Consider the following 26,128-nt stretch of genomic DNA (forward strand, 5'->3'; position numbering starts at 1 on the left):
GTTGACTCAATGAAAGCAACAAACAGAAAAAGTGGATTAAGCATCAGCAGGAAAAAAAAAAACCTGGGAAATCATTTCCAACCGTTTCTCGTGGTATACAGACCGAGGTAGAGAAGAGAGAAAAAAAATGCTGTCCAGACAGCATGTGGGCGACCAACTACCCACCATCCACAGCAAGGTTGGATTGATACCTCGGTCAGGTATAAATGAACGCACCTTGACCCCGTCAGGAGGATTGCGAGTTGGCGGGACTATGTGTGCCCGAGAATTCGCTGGACCTCCCTGCTGTAGACGGTGTGTAGCCTGTGCAGGGTATCCATATAAGCAGAAAAAAAGAAGAAAAAGAGTAACAAAATAGAAAAGAAGCTAGAGCAGCCAGTTGATCCGGAAATCATCAGTCTATGCCACTGAAGCTTGCTTCTATCGGTCAGCATGTCTGATAGAATGTTGCAATACTAGCTGGAGGGTCGGGCTGGCTGTTTGAGAGCATAAGGTAAAGGGGCACTGGGCTTATCCATCCTGGCCAAGACCCACTCATGCACAAGTAGCTGGAACTCAGTAGGTCTCATTGTCGTCCGTCCAGCCAGCTTCGCTGCCTTCAGCACTCATCATGCGGTCGTCCTCACGCTCGATCATCATTTGAGTCGGACCAACCCCACGAATGCTTCCCGCTGGTCTCGATCTGCGGTGCGTGCTGTTAAGCTCGGGGGTATAGCGCTTCATGTGATTGGCACGCAGCTTGGCGTAATATGCCTCGCTGGCATCAGGCTCAGGCTCGGAGACATCGCTGTATGTCTCCCAATTCTCGGATCCCGAGTGGGCAGTGTGCACAGTGGACGAGGTGTTGGACGTTTGGCGGCTTTCCGACCGAGCAGAGGGGGGTGCCATTGGTGGATAATTACCGCGACCAGATTCAGGTCGGACGAAAGACATGAACGAGCGGTCATCATAGGGGTCCTCCGGGGCAACGGAGCGGACAATGCTGCCACGATCAGAGGAAGTCTCGCGATCGTAGCTGTTGGTGTCCGGGGGAGGAGTGAAGAGGTCCTTCATCTTGGGCGGCGGGGCACGCGGTGGTGCCATGTTGCCGCGTATTGTAGAGTTCCCACGGATGGTTAAATCGTCCCTTCCGGGCTGATAGCGACGGTCGCCGGTGGAGTCGTTGCTATTCCGCAAGTTCCGTAGCGGAGCGCGGCCTGGAATCTTGGTAGGACTCCCACCCCTGACACTACCGTTGGACGACACTGATGCGGACAGCGGGTTATGTCCTCTGGAAATGCTGCCAATACTGTAATCGGCATTGCTCCTGAAGCTGGCAGTACTTTGGTTAAAGTTGGTCGAGACCGGTGTTTTGGTCCGAGAAGGAGGAGCCTGCGATCCGCCACGAACGCTGTTCGAGCGGGATATCGTACCTTCACTGGCCAACGATGATGTCGACTTGCTTTGTTTGTGCAGAGTAGGTCTTTGTGTAGCCGGGCCTGCGGATGGAGTCTTCGAGCGAGGCGGCAGAGTTCTTGCAGAGGCAGAAGCGTCAAGCTCGTCGAGGTATCTTTCGCCTTGGACCATGAATGGCCTTCCGTATTCATCCTCGTATGCCTCAAGAACTTTCCTAAGCTCAGCTTCGATCTTGGGAAGCTCTTTTGCGATTCGCTTCCTCATTTTCTCCTCTCTCAGGAGCTTTCCAGGATCCCGCCGCTCGCCCTTCTGACCGCGTCCCATCAGACGAGATGCATCCTGTGCGGATGCGGCGAGCTCGTCTCGATCATGTAAGAGAGACTTGTGCTTGTCCAGCAAGGCAAGTATAGGGGCGCGTTGCTCTTTCAGAGCCTCCAGTCGATCAATCTCAGCCTCGTGGGCAGATAGGAGAGCATCGCTGTAAACGTCTGCAGAATGTCAGCTACTTGCATTAAGGGTGGATCGGAGATAATCACCTGAGAAGGCGGGCGTGAAATCCAGCATTTCCTCTTCGGAGAAGTACAGACTGTCCCAGAGCTGCTGTAATTTGTCACGGGCATCCTCTACAAACAGGTGCAGATTCTGGCGCTTCAGCTCGTTGAGTCTGGCAAGCTCGTCTTCGTACTCGTTGATGGTCCTCATGCCGCAACCACGATTGCCGGCCAGGAATGCTTTGCGATCGGCTTCCTCAACCCCCAAACGATCCCAGAGGTTTTCAATGTTGTTGCGAAGATCCCTCAGACGCCTTTCCCTTTGCGCCTTTTCTTCGACGAGCCTGTCCTTCCTAGCACCCAAGCGGTCCAGGTCATCCTGATGCAAACCTAATTGTTCAGGCGCCTCTCTCGCAAACTCCAGGATTGCAGGATCGGTCTGTGCCTGAGGAGTCCCTAGCTCCGCCCACAGCATGATGATTTCGTCTGCTGTTGACTGTACCCACGCTACTCGGCGGGTGTACTCTTCGTAAACGCGCGAAAATTCCTCATCGAGCAAATCTATATACGACGGTGAGACGTCGAAGGTTGGGGGGATCTTTGCATTCGGCGATGTCGGAGGGAGTTTGACTTGGACGAAGGAGGGCTCAAGATGCGAGGCGTATGATTCGAGGGCTTGCGCAAGTTCTGATCGCCGTTAGTACACGGGCCGGGCGAACGGCTAGAGAATTGCAACTTGCTTTTGACCTGTTCAAAGCGCTCACGGTGCTGTCTGCCGACAGCTCTTTGCTTTTCCTTCAGCGCTTGGATGCAGTGACTCAGAGGATATGTGATTTGAAGGCTCTCGTCCTCAGGATTGTAGCTGTCGCGAGCGCATCTCCCTTCCAACGAACCCTCCAGCTGCTTGATGGTTTTAATCAGGCGGTGCGCCTCCTCAACCTTCTCATCTTTTTCCCTGTCACAAAGTCAGTCCTGCGACGTCTGAAGATGCTCGTGTGCCCAACGTACGCGTTCACCAGCTTCAGCTGGTTGTTCAGCGTCGCAGACAGCGCTGAGAAAAGCTGCAGGCTAGGTCAGCACGCGAAAAAGTAGTTATGCAACGGCAAGCGCACCTCTTCTTCGCGGGCATCGCGCTCATGGTTGGGAACACCAATCTCGTCGAAGAGGCCGTGAAGCTGGCCGATAATGGTGGTTACCTGCTGCGACAGGTAGCTAGTGTCCATGGCCGTGCAGGCTTGCGTGCGAAAACGCAGCTGGACGACTACGTGTCATGCAACACTGCAGGAGGGCAGTCGGAATGCGTTCCGAGCGACGGGCGTGCAGATAGGCGAGCTGCTCTGAGTGGTGGCCTGCGGCAGTGGTAATGATCGTGGGCGCGGCAGTGCGGCGGGGGATCGCAAGGCCTCAAGCGCTCTCGAGCGAGCTTCGGCGGTGATCTCAGAGAGCGAAGAGGTGGCGAGGCAAAGTGCGCAGAGGCGAGGAGGTGGGTACGTAGCGCTTCTTTAGACGCGGGATCGCCCTGGTGTTGAAGCTAGTGTTTACGAGCCGCGCGCCGGCCGGGAGCGTTACCGCAGCAACCGCCACTGCCGACCGCAGCACTTCCCCAAAGCCTGCGCCAGCCCGGCACCTGCGTGTTAGTGCTGTGAGATTTAGACCCGATCGAGCCAATGTAAACCGGTTTTCGCCCGCTGCAAGCCATCCGTGCAACGATCTGCCCGCAACAGTGCCCCGCCACCTCAGGCGAATCCCGTCTTCCATGACATCGCCCCGGAAACTCGCTCAGCTCTGCAAGGAGCTGCCCTTGGCCGTTTCAACTCTACACCTTGCAAGCTCCTACGGGGCTGATGACCACGCGGACGACCGGACCGCTCGGATGATAACAGTACATCACTGCAATGACTCAGGCCTCATCGGTCGGGCAGTGACGCTGCTCACTTTACGGACGGGCCTGACTGCATGTGCTAACGCCGCAAATCTTCCCTGCTGCCTCTGCGCGACGTTACGCCAACTCCTGACGACAGTAGTCGCTCAGGCCTATTTTGGGATCGGAGCGGCCGCTATGGCGCGCTACTGCCCCACACAAGTATAAAGTCACACACTGATCAGCATCGCGTCCGTTTCAACAGACCTCGGAATCAATTCCTACGGGGTGTCTATCAACAACCGCCAGGACGAAGAATACCCTTCCCGCATAGAAGACACAACCAGAACTCGAGAATCGGATGAGAACGCCGGGGATATGATGATGTCAGTGGCAGCTGGCCACTGCAAAAGGGAGAATACATGATGGTGAATCTTTGGGGGCTCGTGATCGGTCATGACGAAGGGGGCACGACTCGCGGAGACGGGGGGCGGAAAGGTGGTATTGGTGTGTTTTGTTGGGGGCTGAAAGGGATTTTGGCCGTCGATGTTGCTACGGAAAAGCAAGGCAGTCCTCAAGTCCGTCCAGAATCGGCACACGTGCTCGATACCCCGGTCCGACGCTGGGGCAAGAGCAGCGTTGCCCCGTCCTCTGTCGGTATGTATAGCTCCAACAACAAATCGGACGAGACTACGCACCAGGATGGACGATGGGAGCCACCGCTAGAATGCTGCAATCATCCGCCGCATCCTGTCAACAGGTCTGCGCCGGATTTGGCTTGGCTGCCACCTCACATGTCCATCGAGTCCCCGCCGTTGGCGAAGTTGAAGTTCTGCTGCTGAGGCTGAGCGCCAAAGCCGAACGTGCCGTCCTGGCCCTGCTGAGGAGCCAGCTCGTTCATATCGCCAGCCGCGTCTTCCTCATCCGAGAAGTACTTCTCAATGATGTTGTAGGCCTTCATGTAGATCTCCTCGTTCGCGTTGTTCTGGCAGTCGTGGATCTTCTCCATGCCACCGCACTCTTCGATGAACAGCGCATAGCGGTTGATCGGCTCGCCGCCCTCCGTGGCCTCCTTGTCCATCTCGCCAACCTTGAGGATGTTCTCCAGACCGTCCAGAGCCACCTGAATGATCTTGTTGTCGGGGCAGGCCAGCAAGTCGCACAGAGGGCGGATGCAGCCCTGCGATACGAGGTAGCGGATCTGGTCAGGCTTCTGGAGACCACCCGAGGTTGCGTTGGAGATGGCCCAGCAGGCCTCCTTACGGGTCTTGAAGTCTCCGTTCGAAAGAAGGTGGATGAGCGGGGGGATGATGTTAGCATCAACGACGGCCTGGATCTGGGTCGAGTTGCCAGCGGTAATGTTGGAAATGGTCCAGCAAGCCTCCTTGCGAATGCCATCCTTGGTGGAGCTCAACAGAGAGAGAAGCGCGGGCAGAGCGCCGCAGTTGATGATGACCTGAGTCTGAACGTCATCACCAGTGACGATGTTACCGACAGAGCGCAGAGCAGGGGTCTGGACCGAGGTCGAAGCGTGCATCAGAAGCTCAACCAGGCGGCGCGGGATGCCGGCCTCGATGACGGCCTGGATCTTGTCGTTTGAGCCGTCGGAAAGGTAGGAAATCGCCCAGCAAGCATCGATTAGGACCTCGTCATCCAGCGAATAAACAAGCTTTGCGAGAACGGGAAGGGCGGGGGCAATCTATGAGGTAAAGTTTCAGCGTTTGCCGAAGGCATAAAATCCCCGGGGTCTACTCACGGTCTGCCAGTCAGGCTGCGGGGTCTTGCCACGGCAGAAGTTGCTCAGAGTCCAGGTAGCGTTGCGGAGCATGCTCAACTTGCGGCTGTCGCCGAGCAGGTTGAGAAGCGGCTTGAGAGCGCCAGCCTGCAGGACAAAGTCGCGGCACGCGGGGCTGTCACCGGCAATGTTACCCAGGGCCCAAACAGCCTGTTCCCTGACATCAGGCTCGTGGCTGCTAAGGAGTTCGACGAAGATAGGAACGGCGCCAGCCTCGATGACGACCTGGGTCTGCTGGGCAGAACCCGAGGCGATGTTGGTGAGGGCCCATGCGGCCTCGAACTGAACGAGAGTGTGGGGAGAGCGCAGGAACTCGACGAATCTGCTCACGACACCAGTCTCGATGACACGCTCAATGGGAGGGTTGCGCTCCTTGGACAAGAGCTTTCGGAACTTGGTGGTGGCCTGGATCTGCTCGTCTATCTGTTCGGAGAAGACGCCCTTGACCATCTGGGGGAGCTCCTCGTTGAGCTACGCAACATGTCAGCAGAGAGGTCCAAAAATTTGAGCATTGACGCTTTCAGAGAGACAATCATGGTCCTCGTTGTGGCTCGTGCTGGTGGATAAGGATAAGGGGTGGCCAGTTCGCCCGGCAACTATCAGGCGGGGAAACAGCGGCAATAAAAGCCTGAGCGCAAGGCGGAAGAGGCATGCAAGCGGCGGCGCCACCACGACAACGGGCTGTTGCTCGCGTGGGTGGGTTGCGTGAACGACTGCGCGGGGTGGCGTACCTGGCTCTCGATGTTTCCACCCTCATCATCGCTGTCCGGAGCGGCGCCCAGCGCAGCACCGGGACCGCCGCCTTCGCGGGGGGCGATGCCACGGCGCTTTGCAAGGTTCTCCTCCCTCTTCTGCTTGCGGATCTCGACCTGCTGCTCCTCGCGGCGACGGCGCAGCTCATCGGGCTTGAAGGTGTTCTTCGCCTTGAACGTCGTGCGACGATGCTCGGGAATGTAGCGATCGGCCATGGTGGCGGGGCTTCGCGGCGGCGGACGATGCGGGCGCGAGTGTTAGAGGGGTGGTTGAGGGGACGAGGATCGCTGCAGGCAGCGCAGGTGCAAGGTGAGGCAAGAAGCTCGTGGGGTGTTTGGAGGTTCAGGTCGAGCGGGCGGAAAATAATGCGGGCAACAGCCCTGCGAGGATTGGGCTCTGTTTTCGACTAGCGCAGATGAGTCAGCGCCGGTCTTGGCACATTGGCTCACGACATGACGACACGCGAGCGCCAACCTACGCCCGCCCTGCACGCGCCGCCGAAGTGCATGCGTTGGGAGCGCGGAGCCTGCATCCGTTCTTACCTCCCGCGCACGCGCCTAGATTCTTGTTGCGCGGCCTGCTGCAGCTCCAACCGCCGCGCCAGCAACAGCGCCGTGTGCCCCGCCAGCCGATCACCAGGCTCCGGCCAATGGTTGCCCATCCACTGCTCGCCTGTGACGCCGCAGCCGTGGTAGGGCGGGCAATGTCCTACTCGCTTTCCGTGACCTTCCCCATTTTGTCGCGACCCTGAGCATCCACCACCCAACGGCTTTTCCATTCCCTCTGCTCTCACCGTCACGACGCGCGACGCGTCGAGTTTGCGCCCGCAATGCCGCTGGGAGCGCCGGTGAGACAGCCGGACAGCTTCCTCACAATCGAGCAGGCACTGGAACAGCCAACTCAAAAGACCGTCAATGTTATCGGCGTAGTTAGCGAAATCCTGCCAATGAAGGATTCCAACGGCAGTGGTAGGCGTTCATTTGCCCTCGTAGATGCACCCGCTAACCATCTCATGGACATGCAATTCGCTATCCAGCTACAGGACAAGTCCGTCGCAACCAAGCTTCATGAGGGCCGCAGTATACGAGTAAAATGGTTCATCAAACATTATATGCCTCAGGCCCCACAGATAGAGAACGTTGGCGACACGGTCATTCTGCGAGGCTTCAAGGTCCGCACCCCAGCACAACTCTACCAGCCTTGTGTCCACTAACCTTTCCAGGTCATCATCTTCTCGAACAAGCACCTCTTGCTATCGTCGTATCAAAGCGAATGCATAATATTCCCCCCGAATGTCATGCCCGACCCCCATTTCAATGACTCCTATGCCTCAGGGCAGATGCTCAACTATTTGCGCTACCCGCAAACCGCCAAAGCGCCAACCTCAGAACAGCAATTATGGGCCATCTCTCTTAGACATGCCCTATGCTCGAACTTGGCCACAGAGCCGACCGCCGTCGTATCCGCAACGCCTAGACAATCGTCTACGAAGTTCAGGCTTATCAAAGACATTGGCCCAAGTCAATTCTTCGATTTAGTCGTCGAAGTGGTCAAGTCGTACCCACCGACCTTTGAGATGTACGTTACGGACTACACGGAAAATACCCTCCTTTATCGGTACAAATATCCCCACGAAGACCGAGGTACTAGCGTAGGCAGAGACGGTGATCCTTATGGTTTCACTGACGAATTGCATAAGAGGGAGTGGGCAGGACCATTTGGCCAGATGACTCTGCAGGTGAAGTTCTGGGACAACCATGTTGATTCCTTGCACAAGGTAAAGGAAGGGGATTTTATTCAACTGCAAAATGTCCACATCAAGATGGATGACCATGGTAAAAAGATTGAGGGCGCGTTACATGGGGACAGACACCATCCAGGACGCGTATATGTCACTATGGTCAAGACGTGGGACCCTCGGGTCCGTGCATTGAAGGAGCGGAAGCAGGCCTATCTCACGGCAATGAAAAATCGAGAGCAACAAGGCCAGGGCAAGCAATCACGCAAAGAGAAAAACAAGAAGAAAAAGGCAATGGAACAAAAAGGGAAACAAACAGCGGCACAATCAGAGAGCCCAGCAAACGAGGCAGACCACCTTGGGCCCAACTCTCATGGTAGGTTCTCTCAATGAGCTCTATCAATCTGTCACTAACTTGGAGTAGTCAAATGCGAAAGGCCACAAGACCCAATAGTTCGGCTGGCTGATATTGAAAACAACGAACGACGTCTGTATAAGACACCAAACGGAGTGAGCTGTGATCTGCCCTTCATCAACGCAATCTACAGAGCTCGGGTTCGCGTCGTCGACTTCTGGCCGGAGAAGCTAGAGGACTTCTCCAGATCCCTGGATGATCCCGAGTTCAATGACATCCGTGAAGAAGGTCAAACACAAAGCTCAACGACTTACACAGCACTCTCAGCTGGTACTCAGCACTGGGAATGGCACTTCTGCCTGTTGGTAGAAGATGCAAAGCAACCTCCTGGAACCAAGAACCCTGTCAGGATACCGCTCCTAGTATTTGACAAGGCTGCGGAATGCCTCCTTCGTCTTGATGCCGCAGAGTAAGCAGAAGCATCCTTGATTTGATATATAGGGGTAATGCGCTGACTTTATTGTCTTAGTCTACGCAAGGATAAAAGAACATTGAACCAGCTTAAAAACAAGCTTTTCATCCTATGGGGGAATCTGGAGGAATTGAAGTCCGAAGGAGGGGATCCGTTCGACGACGCCGTAGCGAAGCAGCACTCGAGCAATGCATTCGATTGCTGTATCAAAGAAACAGGCACTACGGCGGAGCCGGAGCTTGGAAAGGTAGGATCAGGGGCACAGCCCAGTTTCCAAAGGATCTACAATCTTCATGGCACAACAATCAACGATTGATGGCCGTGGTCAATTACCCAAGCCCACAAAGGTCCATTGCTAGCTATCTGCTACGGCGGAGCGGGGAAATTGTCAGGCTTATTTTTAGGGCTCACTGGATTAGGAGTCAACAGGCGTTAGCGGCAAAACGGAGGGAAAGGTGTCTTGACGGATTGTGTATACAAATACCCAGACTAAATACTCAGCGCCAACATCCAATAGAGGTGCTTCCCAGTGTTTTTGCAATGCTCTTTCTTCAGACATGAAAGAAATGCAGAGGCCTGCTGCGTCATTTGTATAATCAATTCAACATTCACCCTACTAGATCTACCCAGAGTTCCTTCTCCAATCCGATACCAAAGTCTCTCGTAGGTTGTCCTGGACGATAAGGCAAGCACGACCGTTAGCATTAGGTAATGTCAGGATATAAGGCCTTGTGCATGCACTAAGCTGCAGTGCGGCGTCATACTTTTGCATTCCGGCGGGTAACATTGAGCGGCGCACCTTTACAGTTTCTAGCGGCCGGGAGACGAATGTCTCCTACTCCTTCTTTGTCGATTGATCATTACAGGCACTCCAGTGACCACATTTAACCTTCTACGCTAACATTATACTAGCAGCATGTTGCTCGTTAATGAAGATGGGCTTTCCTAAGATACTTCGAGAGTAACCGCGTGTGTATGTATTTCACTCCAGTTGAATGGTATAACGCACAGAGACAAGTTTCATTTTCGATTACCAGGCAGAAATCAAATATCGAAGCCACATCACCCTTGGGACCGCTCACACTGGTCAAAACTGCAACCCCCCACTTATTGAAGAACAGATATTCGTTTTATCTTGTATAAACGCTTCTTTCTTCTCAGCCAACAATACACACACAGGGTGGCGACAAAGGCTCTCAAAAAGCTTCTCTCTAACGACCTGGCCCGCCGAAATCACCCACTCCTCGGGAACGCGTCGAGTCCGAAGCCTATGGCTACTGTTAGGCGAAGCTTAACGGACAACGTCCACGATGCATCCATATGCATTTCTGCCATGGGCACTGGGATTGGCCTTTACGGGATCTACCTCACTTGGGGAAATGTAAGTGGAAATAGAGATATTAAGACAGTCCTCCGGCTGATACAGTGAACCAGCCCGCAGACGTTAGTGTCATACAGACTTTCTGCATATCCATATACTGGGCCAGCGAGTCGGTTTTATGGATTTTGTGGTGTGCGGCCTGCGTTCCTCCGGCGGAGCACGTGCAGTGGCGGTGGACGAAGTCGGGAGAGAATGCTGGCGCCGTTATCGTGTCATCTCTCGGCTTGAAGTACGCACTGCTCATCCTCCACGCTCTATTCAAATATATCGGCGCACCATACAGTATGGCTTATGGATTTTTTACAGCCGTGATGGGTTTGGATCTCGTAGAAGCCCTGGTTGTCTCGCTCTGGTTTGGAAGATGGTGGAGAAGGCGTCCAGTGGACTGGATGGTATGAATTTCCATGGGGACGATACACTGTATGAGTATCAGAGCTCTTTCGTGTACTATTATCCGACGCCATTAATCTACTGCTACGGGGAGTGAGGGCGGTAGATCCCGCATAATCTAATTGTCTAATGTATTCCGCCTGCTCCTATCACCTCTCAGGTCCTTCCCACCGCCGATCACCACCTCCAGTGCCTGAGTGAGCGCATTCTCATCGTACCTAAGGAACCCTTCTCCTTGCCCACCACTGCCCCCACTTCTTCTTCCGTACAGCCGCACCGTCTCGATGCCCAATGTTGCCAACTCGGCTCTATTGACAGCAGGTGTGCCCGCACCCTCGAGATGAATCACATGGGTCACGTATTTCCTGTACTCCAGGGGTGTGATGGCATCTGCCCCGCCGCGAGTCCTACTCTCGGCGCCCGCCTTCGCGATGGCAGCTACAAAATCCAAGGCCGAGAAGGGCTGGGACGACGGCCCCGTCTCACGGTCCACGGTGCTGTTCAAGATCAAAATCTTGTGCCGCACGGCCGGATTCGCAGCTATGGCAGCGCCAACTCCCCGTAGGATTAGCGATGGGATGATGGAGGTGTACAGCGAGCCGATGCTGTAGACGACGGCCTGACTGTCGTTGGCGATGGCCGAGGTAACCTTCGGGTTGGCTGGCGGCCGGATCTCTTGTCCGTACGGGTTGATGTACCAGATGCGGTCGATGCGAGCGGGGAGGTCTTCTTCTTCGGCTTTGCTGAAGATGATGTTTGGCTTCCGGAGCATGGGAAGAGAGCCGGGGAGGTTGGCGTCTTCGACAAAATCATGGTCCTCAGTGTCTTCTGGATTCTGGGAGTTCATGTCCGGAAGAGCGGTGGGTTCTGAGGGGTGGGAGATGGCATTCTGGCCAGTTATGGTGGTGCCGTTGGCGAGGCCGGCGCTAATGTGGTGCGAGAAGTTGGTGTTGATGGCCGGGAGGACCGCGGTATTGGACGGCACTCCACAAATGCTGCTGAGAAGGTAAATTGCTGATTCAAGGCTGCCGGAGAAGAGGCGGGCACTGCACGAAGTCAGAAGGAGCTCGTTGGAATGAAGAGGTGGAACGTTTGAGTACCCAGTGAGAAAGAGGTTTCCAATGCTGGCAGAAGAAAAATTGAAAGTGGAGGTTGGCCTAACCCTCTTCACGATCTCTAAATTTAGCAAGTTCAAGAAAGACCGAATCAGTTCCTTCTTTTCCGAAGAGATGTTTTTCCACAGGTCGTGGCGTGCCTCGACTATATCAAGCCACTCATGCCTTGCTCCATCGGCATCCAAGCACAGGCGATGGTTGAAGAAAGCCTTGATCGCGGCTCTTTCTGGGTCGCCGTTCTCAGGAATGAGACGGACGAGACGACCTGCGAGGCGGTCAGGGAAACGGGACACGCTTCGGTCGTGGGGTTTTGAACGCACTCCGCAAATCACCAATACCTAGATGTTGTTAGCGAATAGCGTTAGTAGAGATGATAAATGCTCACCTGGGCCCCCAAAGACGCGGATGAGCTCCGATGTGCTACCACCGTTATCGCTAATGGGAATGACGTAGCTTAAGGAGCATTGTTTCCGCTCGGCGACTGTCTTGAACACGTCAACCAAGTTGTTTGCGGCGCTGCCGCCGGAAAAGACAACGATCCCCTTGGGTTTGATCGAATCTCCAAGGATGGGAAGAGCCATGGTGGCCGAAACGAAAGTGCAGAAGACGTGCGAGCTGGGCCGAGTGGCAGCAGCACGAAGATAAGCGAGAGCTTCACGAGACCGGGAGCAGAACACGTTTACGAAAGAATCAGGACACTTTGCATGGCTGAAGGTAGCTGACGCGAGGGAAGGTCAGAGCAGGTGGTGGCGCAGTTCGGCCGCTGGCTGGCACTTTGTCCGAAAAGGGAGTCACAGCGCGCAACGCTGGCTCATTGGTCTGAATTCAACGTCATCGCCATGCACTGTCCCGAGTAGTAGGATGTATCACGAGTGCACGCTTGACATTGAGTAAAATGTGTATTTTGAGCTTTGTACGCCGTGGGGTGGTTCGGCCCCGGCATCGCATGCGTCAAATATGTAGGCGCTTGAGCCCTCCAGATATGATAGCTCCCATTCTCTGTTTCTCCATGTGTCTGTCTGAATGTTCCTCCGCCTTGGCCTTTGCGCCCTTTTGATTTTTCGTTTTCTCGCGATTCCTCCCCGAATTTCCCGTTTGCGCGCCCCAGTCTTACGCGGCGGCCTTCTCCTGCTCGGCGACGCGGGCCCGCTTCTCGAGCAGGGCATCTTTCCGGTCGGCGAGGAGCTTATACTGGCGGGACTCGACGCCCTGCAGCCAGTAGCCGAAGCTGCCTCCGATGGTTGCGTACAGAGGGTAGGCCCAGAGCGAGCCCTTGTTGAAGAACGGGCGCATCTCCATGCCCAGCTGCCATAGCCGGACAGCGACACCTGCGGAAGCGACGACAGGTCAGCCAATGCCGGCTCACGCGGGAACAGCCAGCGGTGGTGCGGAGGACGAGGAGGCCGGGCAGGCGTACCGAAGCCGCTCCAGAAGAGAACCTTGGAGACCATTGTGTGACGGGCGATTCGAGCTGCGAGCGTGCAAGGAGATGGACGGCAGCGGGCTAGCTGCTCGGCAGGGATTGGGCGTGTGGGGGTGGTGGTATTGCAGGTGGAAGCAATGCTATGGATCTCGCGTTGTCGCGGCCGGCCCTCGTTGCTGCCGCAGCCGACCGTCTTGGCATGCGTGAGCAGGTCCAGCTCCGCTGCCATTCGTCCATCCGCCATCGGCGCCTCGACCGCGACATTCTTCACGTCCCCTCGCGAAACGTCGCAACACCACACCATGGCCCAGGTCGACCGCCGCAAGCGCTCGCTCGAGCATGAGGGCGATGCGCTGCCCGACCCGGTCACCGCCCGTAAAAAGCTCAAGACCTCCGACCTGCCGCTTACCCAGAATAAACGCGCTGCCATCGAGGCCATCCTGCACACCTTCAAGAAGAAGGGCGAGTTCGACTCTCTGCGCAAGGATGCATTCAACAAATTCGAGCAGAGTGTGAGGCGCCGAGCCTTTTTATCTTCGCCGTGCTTCTGCTAATCACCACATCAACGCCGACAGGATGCAAAGCTCACCCTCATCCAGTCGCTGGAGGAGCTCGGCGAGAGCGAGACCACCCGCAACCCCACCCTCCTTTCCAAAGACCGTCGTATAGCCGCTCCCCTCCTGGAAGGCGCCGCTGAGCGTAGCGAAATCTACCGCGCCGCTGAGACGCGTGTGCGCGACATCCTCCACTCCGTCCTCGAGGAGCAAGCCGGCGCCGAGGCCCGCATGCGCGAGATCCGCCGTGCCGACATTGGGGACGAGGCTGCAAAGGAAGAGCTTATCCGCGGCAGTAAATCAGAGGAGGATTACTTGAGGGAAGCTGAGCAGCGCCGTGAAGTGCGACAGAAGGCCCGCGATCTCCGCCTGGAGATGGAGGAGCAGAGGGAGCGCGAGGAAAAGAAGAAGGCGGAGGAGGAGCGCCGCCGCAAGCGTGAAGAGGAGGAGCAGAGGGAGAAGGAGCGCCAAGAGCGCGAGGAAGCTCGCCGCAGACTGCGTGAAGAAAGAGAGGCCGAGCGTCAGCGCGAGTATGAACGCGCCCGCGAAGATCGCAGGGAGAGGGAAAGACAATGGGAGCGTGAACGGGACGAGAGGCGTGAAAGACGGCGTCGCGAGGAGGAGGAATATGATCGTGAACGCTCCCGCCGCTATGACAGGGACCGAGACCGAGACAGACGCCGCAGGTCGACAAGCAGAGACACGAGTAGAGGCAGATACAGGGCCCGGAGTAGAGACAGAAGTAAGGACAGATACAAGGATAAGAGCAGGAGTAGGGACAAGCACAGAGAACGGAGTAAGGAAAAGCGACGATCCCCCAGTCCGGAGGCACATCATTCTTCTCCTGAGCGCAGCAAGCCGGCTGAGGATGCCGAGAAGGTTGAGAAGACTGCTGAAGAGGTCAAGATCTCCGATGAAGAGGCCCTCAGCCTACTTCTCGAAGAGAGCAAAGCGCTGGAGAAATCCCGCCAACGCCCCGAATTGGAGCGCTCCAGTTCCTTAGAGCCGCCCAGCCGCAAGTCATTGGTCCCTAAGTCCATCGTACCACGCGACCCTGCAGCTCAGCGCCTGGCGAGACTGGATTCCAAAGAAAAAGCGCCCATTTCCTCTCCAACTACGCCGAAGCCCGAGGACACGAGCTTGAAAAAGGAAGAACCCCCTAGTCTCAAGAAAGAAGAGTCCACTAAGGAAGATGCTCGATCTGCCCGCGCCCCTTCCGTTGCGGGATCTATCCGCTCCTCCCGTGCCGAACGTGACCACGACCGCGAGTCACGCCGCGGCGGCCGCTCTCGCTCCAGAGACAAAGATTCTCACCGGGGCGCTCGCTCGCGCTCACGTAGCCGTGTCACTACCTCGCGCCGCAGCCGTTACCATTCGCGCTCCCCAAGCGTCGCCCGTTCGTCCCGCTACGATGACGACCGCCGTCGCTCCAGCCGCTACTACGATGCTCGCGACCGCGACCGGGGCGACCGGTACGACCGGCGTAGCAGCTACCGCAACCACTCGCGGAGCCCGTCCGGCGGGCGCTACCGCGGCGGAAGTCGGAGTCCAGCGCCACGGAGGAGCGGCTACAGGGGTGGTAGGTCGAGGAGCAGGAGCCCGCCCGAGACAGACAGGTATGTACCGGGGAGTGGAAACTCGAGAAGGGACAGAGATAGGGATCGGGATCGGGACCGGGACTTCAGAGATAGAGATCGTGACCGCGATCGTGATAGGGATAGGGACAGGGATCGAGACTACAGGAGCCGTGGTGACATTGACCGATACATTCCGGGCGGTGGCAGGACAGGAGGAGGGAACTCAAGGGATGATCGGAACAGGAGCAGGGAGAGGGATAGGGATCGAAGGAGAGAGAGGAGCAGGAGTCGGAGCAGGGGCTCGAGGCGTTAAGACCGGAGCCTGAAGGGTTAACCTTGCCTGGAACCGACTGAAGCCGTTGTGTAAGATTTATGAGAGTCGACGTTTGTACCTTAATAGGTTCGTTGCGCTTGGGAGCTCGATAGTGTGATGACAGCACATTTAATTAGTACGCACGAAGGTGTGAAATTTGAAGTTCATCGCTCCGCACTAAGTCAGCATATGTGAAGGCACATTGGCATCCTCTTCACAGAACTCGCCCTTTGAAGGCCTAAAACTACTCGGATTCATTCTGCCCTCAATTCATCAATATAGCTGCATTTTTATTTCTTTGTTCCTCCAAAGGTTCCTTTCCCATTGTATTGTGCCATCCTCTATCAATTCTTCCTGAATTCTGTCATCAAATTGTGAAGAGGAAAGGGTATCTAACGACGAAGTTCGGCGTAACGTCCCGAAAGTATAAGGATGCTTAGGGAGACAAAGCCAATGAGTAGAAGGGAGTCAAGCAAGCTGCAAGAAATGTGGTGGGTATTAACTAATGTGGTAGACCAGTGAACGCAGAATAAAATGAGACCATGACTAATAAAAGACATACTTATGTCTGGTATCGCCGATGAAACGAATGAACAAATGCTGGGAAATGACTTAGAATACTTAGTTCGCTTATTTTTGCTTGCGTGAGGTTGAGTAAAGTGAATCGACCGTTATCAAGACCGGTTTGGACGTCCGTTCCTCGAAGGCATTTCTTGTCTTCCTTTATTTGCAATTTACCCCCACAACATACAAGCGCTACCTTGGCCCGGTTCATTGCCTCCTACGTCGTCTCTTGTTCTTATCACCAGTAGGATTCATGTACGTTCCCGCCTCCGAGACCGCGTCCGTGGGCGTGGTCATCGGTTCAGCATCGTTAACCTTCCAGTCATCCTCGATGCCGCTGGCCCAATTGACCTGCGGCTTGCGCTGCTGACGGCGGGGCGCATTCGGCGGTGGCGGGATTTCAAAGTCGGGAACGCCTATCTCCTCTGAAAGGGCTTGAGCCTGACGCTGCCGGCGCTCGTAATCGCGCAGCTTCGCAGCCGCTGCACGCTGTGCCTGAGCTTCTTGGGTCGGGCTCATGAAGCCACGAGGGCTATCTTGCTGGCTATCCCAGCCGCTCACGTGGGCGCTCGTTGAATCGTTGGGCGATGGCGGCATGACGGGCGAAGATGTTGAACTTGAGGGAGACTTCTCAGGAGGGTAATCTCTGGCTGGAGCCGTTGATTCTTTACGGGCTGAGCTGGAATGAGAGCGAGAAGGGGTGGGGGCAGCGCTAGGACGGGTGCTATTGTCATTGCTCTGGTTTCGGCTTTGGCTCTCAGGAAAACTCGGGAAGGGGAAAGTTGTAGTGTTGTTCCAGGTGTTTTGGGCGGGAATGGTCGACGCTGGAGATGCCGGGCCTCCTGGGGCCTGCGTCGGAGACGAGCACCAGCTCTGTTGACTAAATCGGGAAGGCGGAACGGGAAGCGGGCCTGAGTAGTTAGGATGCGGTGGTGAGGCGGTGTCATTTACGTTGAACGTGGGTGACGCGGGTCCAATTGGGCTTGCTGGTCCACGATTCGCATATGGACGAGACGCTGCAGCACCAGCACCGGTTGCGAATGGAGAGGTAGCGCCTGGGGTGAAGAGGGAAGGCGGAGCATTAGGGTAATATGTCGGCTGATTAGGCAGCATATGGCCCGGGGAGACTACGCCTACACTACCTCCCGGCGAGAAAGTGCCGCTGGCACCGGGGGTAGTGGATGGAGAGGCGAAGGACTAGGAATAGACAATGAGCAAGCTTCGCTGGCAAGGACGGATGTGGGTGGGATGGCTTACGTGTCTTGGAGGCCTATACTGCTGGCTATTCTGAAATTGACTAGGCAGTGCGACTGGCATACGAGGGATACTCCGGCTGGGATCTCCTGGAGTGACGGGTCCTGTATCCACTTGACCGCCGGGTGAGTGTGCATGGTAGTGGTGATGATCCGACGGTGCAGATGCTCTGCGCGGACGCAAATCGGGCGAGTGAGGCGAAGGCGGATACGCGGCGGTGCGAGTGCGCGAGTGAGATTCTCTGCTGGTATTGATGGCAGAGTCCCGGCGTTGATGGCCCTTCTCTTCGATGCGGCGGCGCGGAACATTGGCGCCATCTTCTGGCTGGGACAGGTAGGCGTCGTCCTCCTCCTTGAACTCCTGGGCAATGGAATGCAGGGCCTCCAGAAAATCCAGGACCTTTGCTTGTGCCTCGCGTGGGGTGCATTCTTTCTTGGAAAGGGCCTCTTCCACGTTGAAGCAGAAGGCCTTCCACTCTCGCTTGGTCAAGACGCCCTCGTGGACGAATTCCTCGATTTCATCCAGCAGATCCTCAACTTCCTTCGTCTGGTCCACTTCGCGCTTCTTCTGGCGGACCATGCGCGAAAGCTCCCATATTGCTCGGGTGGCAGTGACGAGGGAGGCGCACTGAGTCACGGTTTGGAGTTGTGGGAGTTTGAAAGACATGACGTTCCGTGGGGAGTAGTGTCACGCTGGACTACGGACGATGGCTACTCATGGCGGCGGAAGGTGGCGGGATGGCGAGCGGAAGCAGTGTGATAAAGCTTCATCGAAGCCACTGTTGTCCGCGTCGCACACGGGGCGAAGCTCACGTTGGCCGTGGGGGATGTGCTCCGCCCCGCCTGACTGGCAGGAGAGTGGGCATGTTCGGGATGCCTGGTCTTCGGGGCCGCTGCCCAACTCGGCTGCTGGGATGCGATTTGACGAGACTAGGCGCTGAGAGCAAGCGGCTTGAATCGCGTCGCGTGGCACCTTGGGAGGCGGGCGCCAAACAGAAGTCGCGACCATGCGCTAGCAGGTGGTGCCGCGGGATGCGCGTTCGCAAATGGCGGGGCTTCCAATCCGGTTGGGCTGCGACTTCCTCCGCTTCGACTATCTCCATCATCTCATCATATCAGAAGAGCGGTCAGATTCAGTCAGATTAAGTGAGCGGCGGCACTCGACGTCACCAGCGCAGGCACCCGCAGTCTGCGCAAGCCTCAGGTTTGCTGATGTGACGAGCCTCAGCGAATATGAGGCGGCTTAGCGTCTATTTAGAGCCTGATTATGTGCTACTGGAGAGGCTGTTCACTTGGTTGTAACAAGCTGAAGCAACCGACGCACATGTTGCCCACAGGCAAACCGTGCATCTATGTCCAGGCAGACGCTTCAACACCCCATCAATCGCTGTTGCAATATCAAGCGAAATAGACGACTGCTGCTGCCGTTTAGACGTCCTCACTCGGCCCGTAGGCATGCCGTCATCGCACAGGCCCCACCACTTGTTCCTGCCTTCCACCGGAAAATTCTCGGAGTTTTTGCGATAATCTCACGAGCCAATCATTCACGGAAACCAGTGGCCGAGGAAACACCCAGTGGAACGCTTTCAGCACAGATCATCCAGCGCGACTTAGCGCTGCTAGAGTAAGCAGCCAGTTCCTGAGAGTACAAATAGCAGCCGTCTCCCAGTCCCCAACCTGTTCTCTTCCTTTTCTCTTTAGCTCTCTTTGCCTTTTGGCTTAGATCAAGTGTAGTATCTGTTCTTTTCAGTTTAATCTCTGAAACGTCTCTACGGAGACATTCGTGATTAATCTTGTTTTTGGAACTCGGGCGACGGCCGCTGAGCTTGCTCATGTCGCCGCCCACAGTGTCGCCCGTATCGCACTGTCTCGGGCTGACGCGAACACTACATTTTCGTTGAGATGCTTGCCATGCGCAGGCACTTGAGGAAGATGGATCAAGGAGTCCAGTGCTTGGAGATTGGTGTGCGGAGTTGGACTGGAGGCTGTGAGCGCAAATTTTCACAGCTGCCTTGCGGTGCCCTTCCCAACCAGCAGATTTTGGCACTGGCTGCCGGGCGCTTGATTAGTTGTGGACTGGAACACGACAGTTCACAAAGGATGAGACTTGCAAAAGCACCTTGCGCGAGAAGTGACTGAGCGCGCCGCTTTGTTTGCGTGTGTGCGTTTTTGGAGTTTCGCTGTGGCGTTGGGCCGTGCGGCTTCATCGCGACCACAACAACAGCGTAATTAGAAAGGTCGCGCGTACTGCCATTTTGTAAAATATGATTGCTCAAGTGAACTGTGAAATGCCCATCAGTGAAATGCAGCGAGTGATGCAACGCTCCTGCCGTACGCCGCGTTTGAAAACGGAGCCAACTTCATCCGCCGCAGGCAAACTCTGACTGCAACACCAACCCTCCGCCACGAGAACCATCCGCTGCAACAATGGCCGAGAGACAGGGAATGGTCGATCCGGCCATCTTCGAGCAGCTTCAGGAGCGCGTCGATCAAGACTCCAACGTGCGCGAGGTGAGCCTGGCCTGACGCACCTCATATCCGCCGTGCCACCCCACGCTGACCACGCCTACTAGGAGCTCCGCGATATCATCCAGACCCTGGAGAAGCACGGCACGTCAAATTCAACCTGCCTATTTGTCGCATGTGCTAATTCCTCGCAGGCCGCTCCGCGCAGTCGGTTCTCGCCCGCGCTCACTCGACATCCTCTGCTGAGCGTATGAAAAACAACCCCCCGGCGAAACTACATCTACTGACCAATTCTAAGTGCCTGCTGTTGTCACCGCCGCCGAGAGCGCCATCCGCCTGGAGATCGAGGCTGTCCAGAAGCTCGCCGAGGCTGCCAGCAAGCATCCGTACTACAAGTTCAATGGCATTTGGTCTCGCCAGGTTCAGGACACTGTAAGTACTGCAACAATACTTGAGACCCAGACCGAGGGGAAGATTCCCGCATCGCTTCCCCCAGACCAGCTTTATATTCCTGTCAGAGCGAGTGATATACTAACAAAGCTCAGATCTTCACGATTCTGTACTGTGGCTACCTGGGAGGCTTTGTGCCCGAGGGTAGCGATGCCAAGCCTGGCCGTTTGTTGACGATTGAGGAAGTTGGAGGCATCATGAACGGTTTGCTACTGCTTCTCCGTGCTACGAAAGTATGCTCGACTGATTCGTTTGCAGTACCCGTCAATCTCAAGGACAAAGATGCGTTCCACATTACCATCGAAGAGTACCTGCAGGCCCTGATCTCCTTGATTGAAGAACTGGTGCGTCAATGATAGTGATATAACCTCCACACACTGACACGGCTCAGGCCCGCCTCGCGCGCAACTCGGTCACGCTCGGAGACTACAAGCGCCCGATGCAGATTTCCCAATTCATCAAGGACGTCCACGCCGGTTTCCAGATTCTCAACCTCAAGAACGACTCTCTGAGAAGGCGCAGCGATGCCATCAAGTACAAGGTATGGATTTCTGTCGAGAACATGACTGCGATGGTGCTAAATAGTTGTCAATAGGTCAAGGAGGTCGAGGATGTTGTCTACGATCTATCTCTGAGGAACCTGGTGCCTTCGGACAGCAGCTGAGTGAGATAGAGGGGAGGCTACATTAGGCTGGTGGCGAGATTGCAAGCTTGAAAATTTCTTTTTTTTTTTAAAAAAAAAAGGGGCACGATAGTAATATCAGAGAATCGGCATGGATTTGCGATTATGCTCCCGTGATGTTTACTATATTGATTGACACTGGCGGTAGCCGCGAGCTGAACAGCAGCCGAGAAAGCTCCGGCCTAATTTCCAGTAGAGGCCAACACCTCCCGAGCTTCTCACAACCCCAGCCGGTAAATCGACATGTCGCAACAACCCCAGACAATCTTCACGCGCTTCGAGGAGCCGGCCGGCTCGGCCGCCAAGGCCACTTCGGTCGCCTTCCCTTCGCCGCCCGCTTCGTCGTCCAAGCCCATCGAGACCCTGAATACGGACATTGCCCGCATCTACACGCACATCCACCCCATTCTCGTTATCTCGATCTTCGCCGTGCAATTCAATGGCGTCGTTGCCGATCCGGTTCCTTCGCTGTTCAATGCCCTCATCCCATTGAGCGTCCTGCAGCTTGTCTACGCCATCCTTTGCCTGCCGGCTGCTGGCTCTGCTACCTCCAAGTCTTCTGGCGGTGCTCGGAGGAAGGGTGCTAGCGGCAAGGCGGAAGCAGGCGTTGGAAGCAAAGTCTCTGTGGGTGCTCCCAGACCTTCTCTCTATCTCTCTCGACCTTGCTGACCTTCTTGTAGACGGCCGTTCTCTCTCTCATCCTTTCCACCATCGCCGGCGTGCCGCTTGTTTCCGTGATCCTTATCCTCTTCGGGGCACCTTTGACGACGCACCTCGGCCACACCGTCCTCTGCGCTGCCCACATCGCATATCTCGCTGCTGTTCCCACTATCTACGCGTTCGGAGTCGATGGAGCCAAGTGGAGGGAGCTGGTTGCGCTGATGGTTCCGGTGGACGAAGTGTTTGGCGCTGCAATTGGCACTCTTTTCGGTGCTTGGGCTGGTGCTGTGCCGATTCCGCTAGACTGGTGAGTGCCATCACACTGTTTGCGCCGGGTGGTTGTATGCTAACTGTCCTACCTATTAGGGACCGAGAATGGCAGAAATGGCCCGTCACCATCGTCTGTGGGGCGTATGCTGGATATGCTGCGGGGAAACTGTTGGGTGGAGTCGTGCTCAGAGGCAAGACCTTTGCCTTTGATTGAAGCGCTCGAACATTCAATTTTAGACGAATATGACAACCAAGGCGAGCGCCTAAGACGAGTCTGCCATGCTGCAACCGGGCATGCCGCGCGTGAAGCGGCGATGGCTCTGGTTGTCGATTGGTTTGGTACGAGGCACGAGAAGAAGGGTCAATGGCTGGATTTGGCCGTTGGAAGCTTTGGTGGTGCAAGTACATCTATTCGTCATTCTTGCACGCAGTTGGATGAGCTTTCATAAGTGCTCAAAACCACCGTGCCGGCGAGGTGCAGACCAGCCCGCAGTCGAATATCACTTTCGAAAACGACGCTCACATTTCGGTGACAAGCTTTCTTGGTAACGCAGGTGAATTCAGTGGTCACCCACCCAAGCGGGGGATCAGAGTCATTAACCTGGCTGGCGTGGAGCCCACCAAACCGCTAAAAGCAGTCGCCGACTTCTGCCTGACTCGGTCTGAAAAAAGTCCGAAGGCAGCTGGAGCTCACTTGAACTTCGTCATCCTCCATTCCGCTTGAGCCCACTCCAATATCGAGCGCCAGCATGCCACCAAAGGCCGAGGGATCCACCAGAGGACGTGGCGCCCGGCGTGCGCGGGGTACGAGCACCCGCGGCCGCGGCGGTCGTGGCGGCGCGCAAGCTGCAACCACCCAGCAACAGCCCCAAGACACTGCGCCTCCAGCGAAAGAATCTATTGCCCCCGAGGAAGACTCTCTGTTCGTCCCGAAAGATGACCCTGCGCCTAATGCGAGCGCCGCGACAGCCTCCAGCACCGCCGATGTTTCCATGACCGACGCCGACATTACCACCACCACCGAGCCCAATGTCGCAGCTGATGCCAGCGCTGGCGCATCGCGCCCTGAAGACGCCCGCATATCCTCAGTCCGTGGCTCACAAACCCCTGCCGGCTCACCGGCCCCATCGACCGGCGCGGCGCGTGGCGGAAAAAAGGCAGTCGCGCGCATGCCCACCTTCAAAGGTCGTAGAAACAAAGAAGAGCGCGAGGCGATTGAGGCCGAGGCTAACAAAAAGAGGAGGGAAAAGCTCCAAGAGCTCAATAACGAGGCTAACCGTGGCAGGGGAGACCGTGGCAGAGGTCGTGGAAGGGGAGACCGCGGTGGGCGTGGTGGCCGCGGAGGATACATGGGCCAAAGGGGCTTTGAGGGAGCCTTGAAGCAAGACATGGGTGGTGTCTTTGCTTCTGGAACTGTCAATGGTAAAACTCCCGTCAGCTGCTTTTAGCTATGTCTTCTGGTCTAAATCATGTGTGACAGAGAACCGCTCGCGCATGATCCATCGCGGAAAGACTTTCGGGGCCTCTCACCAGGGCGGAGTCAAGCGCGAACGCACGATAATCAGGTCCGAGGGCGAACAGGATGGAGTCAAGGCTGAAGACGAGGACGAAGAGGGCTACATCTCATCTGATCCCGAGGTTGAAATACTAGGACCCCGCCAGGACGTCGATAACATTGAAACTATCAACCTCGTCAGCGATGACGAAGATGGCGACGTTGAGATGACAGGGGGCCCTTCGCAATCAAGGCGCAGCACGACTAGGTTCAATACTCCTGGACTCGCTCCGATCCGCATTCGCCGCAGAGAACACGAGAACGCGCCGCGCAAAATCACGGCTGAGGCGCCGGGAGACCCCGAAATCAAGACCGAACCGGATGCGGCATCACCTCGGAAGGGCAAGGGCAAGGCGAAAGAAGTCGAGGTCACCGGAGCTCAAGGTCGCTGGAAGGGGGCTTGGGGATATGAAGATGAAGAAGGTGTCGTGACAATCAAGGACGAGCCAAACGAAGGGCCAACCGTCGTGCCGTCAAATATTCCGGAGCAGGCCGCCAAGGATGCACCTTCCTCCCCAGAACTTTCGAGGAAGACAAAACCAAAGATCAAGCAGCGCAGGAAGCCACGATTCCGGGACGTGCGCGCAGCACTTGTCAGCGAAGAAGACAAGCAAGAGCAAGAGCGCCACGAACAAAGCATGAAGGTCCTCGCAGACGAACTTGGTGAAATCGTTCTGCCTTCAGTTACGACACCCGACGCCGAGGGTGATACTACCATGGCAGACGGCCAGGCTCCGAAGCAGGACCAAACCGTCGACAAGAAACAGGATCGCGCCTACCTCTTCCAACTTCCTCCTGTCCTACCCAGCCTCATGGTCGACAACACGGTCAAGAATGAACCCCAGTCCCCCGAAGCCACCTCCCGTAGCAACCCGATCGACCTTGCGACGCCCGAGGTCAGCTCGAACGGTCCCGCCAAGCCTGAGGATGACGCTGCAGCCATCGACACTGTGAGCCCCGAACACCCTGCTCAACTCGCGCCTGGTGCGGTCGGCAAATTGCGCGTTCACAAAAGCGGACGCACAACGTTGGATTGGGGTGGCACCAGCTTGGAGCTTTGTATGGGAATGGACGCTTCATTCCTCCAGGACATTATCATCACGAAGATCATCCCCGAGGAACAGAGAATCGGCAGAGATGGTGGTGAGGCCATGAGCGTCGGTCAGGTCTGCGGCAAGTTCGTGGTCACACCTGACTGGGACGAGATTGTGGGATGATCGGAGCCACTTATGGTGGCGCTAAAAGCATACTATTTTTATGAGTTGGGCGGCAAACAGGCCTGAAGCGTACCATCGGGCCAGAAGGTTGGCATTGCGAGGCGTTGGTGGATCTGACTGCATTTGACTGGCGCTATATAAGCGGAAAACCGGCTTCTGAGGGGGGGTTGGGTTTCTGAGAGCATATATATACTACTCTTGAGCATCAACCCAGGTTGGAAACTAAAATCAAAGTCTTGATATGATACCACGAAGTCCTTGAGAGAGTCACGCAATATGCATGGCTAGATGCAACCATTCTTACGCTATGCCATTTGGGGCAGCTTGACCCTAAATGCATCTCCCCCTTAATAACCAGCCTGATCTCCTTTCCCATTCTCTTCTCCAACTTTTGTAGTGATGCTTTAGATAGCACACCCTGCCTGCTTGTCATTCTTTGCGTATTTCCGGGTCTCGCATTCCACTCGTGCCGTCTTAAAGAGCGCCTCGGCCCGAAATGGCTCGGTCTCGGCCCTGGCCCGTAACCGCCGCCGAAAATTTTCAATCTACCTACCAATACCATCCCATCAGCCACGACGTTGAAAAATGATATAGCAATATTATTTTTGACAGCGAAACTGATTCTCATGATTAGGGTGTCTCAGCCATCCACAACACAGAGGAAGCCATCAGGCTTTCATCCAGTCTCTGTGGTCTAGTCGGTTATGACGTCGGTCTCATACTACAACAGTGTGACTTCCTCTAAGAGGTAGCGATCCGAAGGTCCGCAGTTCGATTCTGCGTAGGGACAATTTCTTTTGCCCCTGGTGAGGGTGCTTTGCTTTTTGCCTCTTCAGGTGTTGGTTGGTTGGGTCTTTCCTTTTTCTTGGTGGTGGTGGTGGTGGTGGTGAGCGGTGGAAGAAGATGCGGGGAACCTTTTTTGATCTGCGTTCGGTAGTGGGGTGCCCTCCTCGAGCAAACCCCTGTTGTTTGCGGAAGATTTTGCGGTCTGTAGAGCTTGCCTTCTCCGCATGCAACATACTAGGGATAGGAAAAGATTAGGAAAGACGTTGACGTGGACTGATATTGATATTTATGGACGTCCACGCGAAGGTGGGCACAGTGCGAGATTAACTCTAAATTCGATCTGCTGTTTGTGAAGGTTTATACATAAATTCTAAATGGAACGAACTGGTTGGATGATTTTCACAACACGACCACCGTTCTAAGCGGAACTTGAGTGATTAGCTATAGAAACATGGACACGATTCTGTGAATATGATTGCTCTTCCTTTTAAATAGTTGGCATAGAAGAGCGTTTACTTTGCCCCGTTTCGTTGCAGAGAGAGTGAGTTTTAACATCATACACTGACAAAAAGAATTCGACAATATGCAAGGCGTTAAAAGCTACTGATAGGC

The 26,128-nt window shown here is 55.6% G+C and overlaps 10 protein-coding genes across 10 annotated transcripts; 5 read left to right on the forward strand and 5 right to left on the reverse strand.

Annotated features, from left to right (window-relative positions):
* Positions 1–555: 555 nt before the first annotated feature.
* Positions 556–3,109, reverse strand: LTHEOB_6587 (Microtubule-associated protein; the record flags this gene model as incomplete). Its single annotated transcript, XM_035515859.1, has 5 exons — positions 556–1,883; positions 1,932–2,573; positions 2,651–2,841; positions 2,895–2,947; positions 2,999–3,109. The coding sequence occupies 5 exons, from the start codon at positions 3,107–3,109 to the stop codon at positions 556–558; spliced, it is 2,325 nt and encodes a 774-aa protein (XP_035372622.1).
* Positions 3,110–4,537: 1,428 nt separating this feature from the next.
* Positions 4,538–6,510, reverse strand: LTHEOB_6588 (Importin alpha subunit protein; the record flags this gene model as incomplete). The annotated part of the gene is made up of 3 exons (XM_035515860.1): positions 4,538–5,446; positions 5,504–6,013; positions 6,274–6,510. The coding sequence occupies 3 exons, from the start codon at positions 6,508–6,510 to the stop codon at positions 4,538–4,540; spliced, it is 1,656 nt and encodes a 551-aa protein (XP_035372623.1).
* A 614-nt stretch (positions 6,511–7,124) lies between these two features.
* Positions 7,125–9,176, forward strand: LTHEOB_6589 (Telomere end binding protein; the record flags this gene model as incomplete). Its single annotated transcript, XM_035515861.1, has 4 exons — positions 7,125–7,466; positions 7,518–8,409; positions 8,458–8,857; positions 8,918–9,176. The coding sequence occupies 4 exons, from the start codon at positions 7,125–7,127 to the stop codon at positions 9,174–9,176; spliced, it is 1,893 nt and encodes a 630-aa protein (XP_035372624.1).
* A 1,573-nt stretch (positions 9,177–10,749) lies between these two features.
* LTHEOB_6590 (uncharacterized protein) lies at positions 10,750–12,327 on the reverse strand (the record flags this gene model as incomplete). Its single annotated transcript, XM_035515863.1, has 4 exons — positions 10,750–11,677; positions 11,732–12,011; positions 12,067–12,084; positions 12,132–12,327. 4 exons carry the CDS (start codon positions 12,325–12,327, stop codon positions 10,750–10,752), a joined length of 1,422 nt encoding a protein of 473 aa, XP_035372625.1.
* Positions 12,328–12,856: 529 nt separating this feature from the next.
* On the reverse strand, positions 12,857–13,197 carry LTHEOB_6591 (NADH:ubiquinone oxidoreductase; the record flags this gene model as incomplete). Its single annotated transcript, XM_035515864.1, has 2 exons — positions 12,857–13,074; positions 13,164–13,197. 2 exons carry the CDS (start codon positions 13,195–13,197, stop codon positions 12,857–12,859), a joined length of 252 nt encoding a protein of 83 aa, XP_035372626.1.
* Positions 13,198–13,471: 274 nt separating this feature from the next.
* LTHEOB_6592 (Arginine rich protein) lies at positions 13,472–15,613 on the forward strand (the record flags this gene model as incomplete). The annotated part of the gene is made up of 2 exons (XM_035515865.1): positions 13,472–13,681; positions 13,745–15,613. 2 exons carry the CDS (start codon positions 13,472–13,474, stop codon positions 15,611–15,613), a joined length of 2,079 nt encoding a protein of 692 aa, XP_035372627.1.
* Positions 15,614–16,384: 771 nt separating this feature from the next.
* Positions 16,385–18,097, reverse strand: LTHEOB_6593 (Wiskott-aldrich syndrome protein family member 2; the record flags this gene model as incomplete). The annotated part of the gene is made up of 3 exons (XM_035515866.1): positions 16,385–17,026; positions 17,315–17,374; positions 17,435–18,097. 3 exons carry the CDS (start codon positions 18,095–18,097, stop codon positions 16,385–16,387), a joined length of 1,365 nt encoding a protein of 454 aa, XP_035372628.1.
* Positions 18,098–19,857: 1,760 nt separating this feature from the next.
* On the forward strand, positions 19,858–21,010 carry LTHEOB_6594 (Recombination hotspot-binding protein; the record flags this gene model as incomplete). Its single annotated transcript, XM_035515867.1, has 7 exons — positions 19,858–19,941; positions 20,004–20,103; positions 20,195–20,328; positions 20,442–20,550; positions 20,605–20,690; positions 20,738–20,887; positions 20,942–21,010. The coding sequence occupies 7 exons, from the start codon at positions 19,858–19,860 to the stop codon at positions 21,008–21,010; spliced, it is 732 nt and encodes a 243-aa protein (XP_035372629.1).
* Positions 21,011–21,271: 261 nt separating this feature from the next.
* Positions 21,272–22,172, forward strand: LTHEOB_6595 (GPI biosynthesis protein Pig-F; the record flags this gene model as incomplete). The annotated part of the gene is made up of 3 exons (XM_035515868.1): positions 21,272–21,652; positions 21,709–21,995; positions 22,055–22,172. The coding sequence occupies 3 exons, from the start codon at positions 21,272–21,274 to the stop codon at positions 22,170–22,172; spliced, it is 786 nt and encodes a 261-aa protein (XP_035372630.1).
* Positions 22,173–22,707: 535 nt separating this feature from the next.
* LTHEOB_6596 (Recombination hotspot-binding protein) lies at positions 22,708–24,730 on the forward strand (the record flags this gene model as incomplete). Its single annotated transcript, XM_035515869.1, has 2 exons — positions 22,708–23,380; positions 23,439–24,730. 2 exons carry the CDS (start codon positions 22,708–22,710, stop codon positions 24,728–24,730), a joined length of 1,965 nt encoding a protein of 654 aa, XP_035372631.1.
* Positions 24,731–26,128: the final 1,398 nt, after the last annotated feature.

Source organism: Lasiodiplodia theobromae, assembly GCF_012971845.1.
Source record: "Lasiodiplodia theobromae strain AM2As chromosome Unknown scaffold_19, whole genome shotgun sequence".
NCBI classification, from domain to species: Eukaryota; Fungi; Ascomycota; class Dothideomycetes; order Botryosphaeriales; family Botryosphaeriaceae; genus Lasiodiplodia; species Lasiodiplodia theobromae.